Raw genomic sequence first — 2,629 nt, 5'->3', positions numbered from 1 at the left:
TGGATGTGGAGGGGCCCACAACGTGTGTTGACAGGGAACGGCCACATGGCCCTGGCACCGTCACTGTCCTCACCGAGCCTTAGGTTTCCGCTTTGCACTGTGGGAGTTTTGACCTCCCAGAGGTGTTGGGGGTGGGAGGAGGGCTGCCAGACGCCCCTCCCCCACCACCTCCAAGCTCTGACTCTGGGGGCTTGCTTTCCAGGTCCCGAGTGTGACATCCGGGCGGATGGATCCATCTGACGGCTGCCGGGCCGGCTCGGCCACTCACTTGTGGAGGAACTGATGGAAATGACAACTGGCAAACTGTGCCCAACAGGGGACATTTGATCCTGGCCCCTCACGCTTCCCGTGTTCTGCTGCCCACACGGCCCCAACGCAGGAGCTGGCCCCGACGGGCTCCTAGAGGGGGCAGTGCAGCCGGAAGCGGGCATCCCCTGCCCGGCGGGCTTCATTCCTAGCTGCACACTCGAATTCCCCCGAGGAACTTAAAAAATACCTAGGGATCCGCGGACACCCGAGACCCATACAATCAGAGATTCAGGAGGTGGGGCCAGCAGCGAGGCTTTTTCAACCCTCCCATCCCCCCCACCCCGGAGGTGATTCCAGTGTGCAGTTGGGGTTCGGGTGCCCCGAGGCGGGTGGGAAAGAAGGTATCCAGAGCAGGAAAGGTGCGTCCTCAGCACGGGAAGCATCACGTAGGGGGGCTGCCCCCCTCCCCCAGTACGGGCCGCCCGTCCTCAGGAGGAGCCCTCGTGACCCGGGCCGCAGCTCAGCCCGGGGTTGTGCAGCGCCTTCCACATGAGCAGCATCTCGTAGGGCGCGAAGCGGTGCACGAGCAGCAGCTGGCGGTACAGGCAGGGGTCGAAGGAGGGCTGCCGGGCGCCGGGCAGCTGCACGCCGAAGGGCCGGACGCCCTCGTGGCCGCTGGGCGCCAGGCCCGCGCGCTTCAGACACATGCCCATGTAGGCGTCGTCGATAGGGAAGAGCGGGGTGTGGAGCGCGGCCGCGCGCAGGGCCCCGATCGTGTGGCTGGACAGCAGGAAGCCGCCGCCGCTGCAGTACACCGGGTAGGTCGACCCAGGGAAGAGCTGCGGCGGCACGAAGTACTTGCTCCGGCTGTCGCGTATGGGTCCCGTGCCGTCCATGAGCTGCCCGGCGAAGAGGTGGCTGTCGGGCGGCTGCGCCTCCAGGTAGCGGAGCACGTTGGCCGTGTGCACGAAGACGTCGTCGTCGCCGCTGAGCAGGAAGCGCACGCCCGGGCAGCGCGCCGCCAGCCAGTCGAGCAAGTGCACGTGCTTGAGCGTGAGGTTGAGGAAGGTGTCGGCGAAGGCCCACTGCAGCACGTCGCCGTGCTCGCGCGCCTCCAGCGCCACCAGCGCCTGCAGCCGCGCGGCGTGCTCGGCGTCCGGGGGCGGGCTCGTGCCCAGCAGGAAGAGGCGGCGCACCTGCCGGCCGCCGTAGAGGCGCTCCTGCCCCCACGTGCGGCGGATGAGCTCGCGCCGCTCGTAGTTGGCGGGCGACGACTTGACCGCCAGCAGCAGGTGGACCCCGCGGCGGCCCGCGCACTTGGTGGGCGCGTCCCAGAGCAGGGGAAAGTGGCGGCAGTGGCGGTACCGCAGGAAGTCCTGGATGCGCTCCGGAAGCTGCTCGAAGCCCTCCGTGGCGTTGACGGAGTCGTTGGCCACGCATGGGCTGAACGTCAACGGCTGCGCGGCCACAGGAGCAGCGGGGGCGGCCTCGGTGGATTCACCCCACGTGCTCTCCTGCTGGGACCTGGCGGCTTGGAGAAACCACAGGTGCAGGGCCAAGAAACTCACACCCACCAGAAAGAAGTTCAGAGTCTTAGGATTCATGGACCGGCGGCAGGGAAGCGCCATCTGCGGGGGAAACCGAGTGGGTGGTGAGCCAGGAGTCATCTTTGACTTCAGAAGGGCACCCTTGCCCCATCGCTCTCTCCCAGAACACGCCCCTTCTCGACTTTGCTGCTCCAGGGTTAAGGAGAAACCACAATTTAAGATTCCACCAAAGCATCGCCCATCTCACACGGTCTGGAGTGTTCCAACTTTTGGAATCTCATTGTCTTCTGACCGCCCCTTCCTCCCCCCCCCAATCCACCCAGGCAAAGTGTCCTCACGTCAAAGTCAAAATCAAAGTCTTCATCTTCCCGTGAATTCATATCCTGCTTTTCTACCTCAGTAAATGGCATCACCTTCCACCTCGTTACTCCAACCAGAGGCCGCGACTCTCGCCACGCTCAACTCCTATCCAGACTCAATACCCTGGAATTCCTGCATCCGTATCTCTCCGCCCTTATTCCCTCCTCTGTCCCTGTCCGCCCTGACCCTCTCTGATTTATTTCCTCCTTTGCCACCCTAGTCAAGGAAGCCTGAGGTGATAGCACTGGACTCAGACCCAAAACGTTCTGGCATCACCACTTAATGTATCCCCTTGAGCACATCACTTGAGATATCTAGGGCTGAGTGTTCTCTGTAAGAAAGAGTTAGTCGATTCCAACTTTGCAGGGTTGTTGGGAGCATTAAATGACCATAAAGTGGCCAGTCAACGACATTACATCCTCTTTGGCATCCTCTGACCCCACTCCGTGTGTGTGTGTGTGTGTGTGTGTGTG

The 2,629-nt window shown here is 63.0% G+C and overlaps 1 protein-coding gene across 1 annotated transcript; it reads right to left on the bottom strand.

Annotated features, from left to right (window-relative positions):
• Positions 1–737: 737 nt before the first annotated feature.
• Positions 738–1,916, bottom strand: B3GNT6 (UDP-GlcNAc:betaGal beta-1,3-N-acetylglucosaminyltransferase 6). Its single transcript, XM_039228708.1, has one exon. It carries the CDS (start codon positions 1,914–1,916, stop codon positions 738–740), a length of 1,179 nt encoding a protein of 392 aa, XP_039084639.1.
• Between the last annotated feature and the right edge of the window lie 713 nt (positions 1,917–2,629).

This window comes from Hyaena hyaena, unplaced genomic scaffold (genome assembly GCF_003009895.1).
Source record: "Hyaena hyaena isolate Hyena2069 unplaced genomic scaffold, ASM300989v1 scaffold_34, whole genome shotgun sequence".
NCBI lineage: Eukaryota > Metazoa > Chordata > Mammalia > Carnivora > Hyaenidae > Hyaena > Hyaena hyaena.
Note: the sequence above shows the minus strand (reverse complement) of the source record. Positions and strands in the feature narration are given on the sequence as shown.

What these genes read in the sequence shown, in the direction of transcription:
- B3GNT6 (XM_039228708.1), bottom strand. Translation starts at nt 1,916, where the DNA reads ATGACTCCTGGCTCACCACCCACTCGGTTTCCCCCGCAGATGGCGCTT.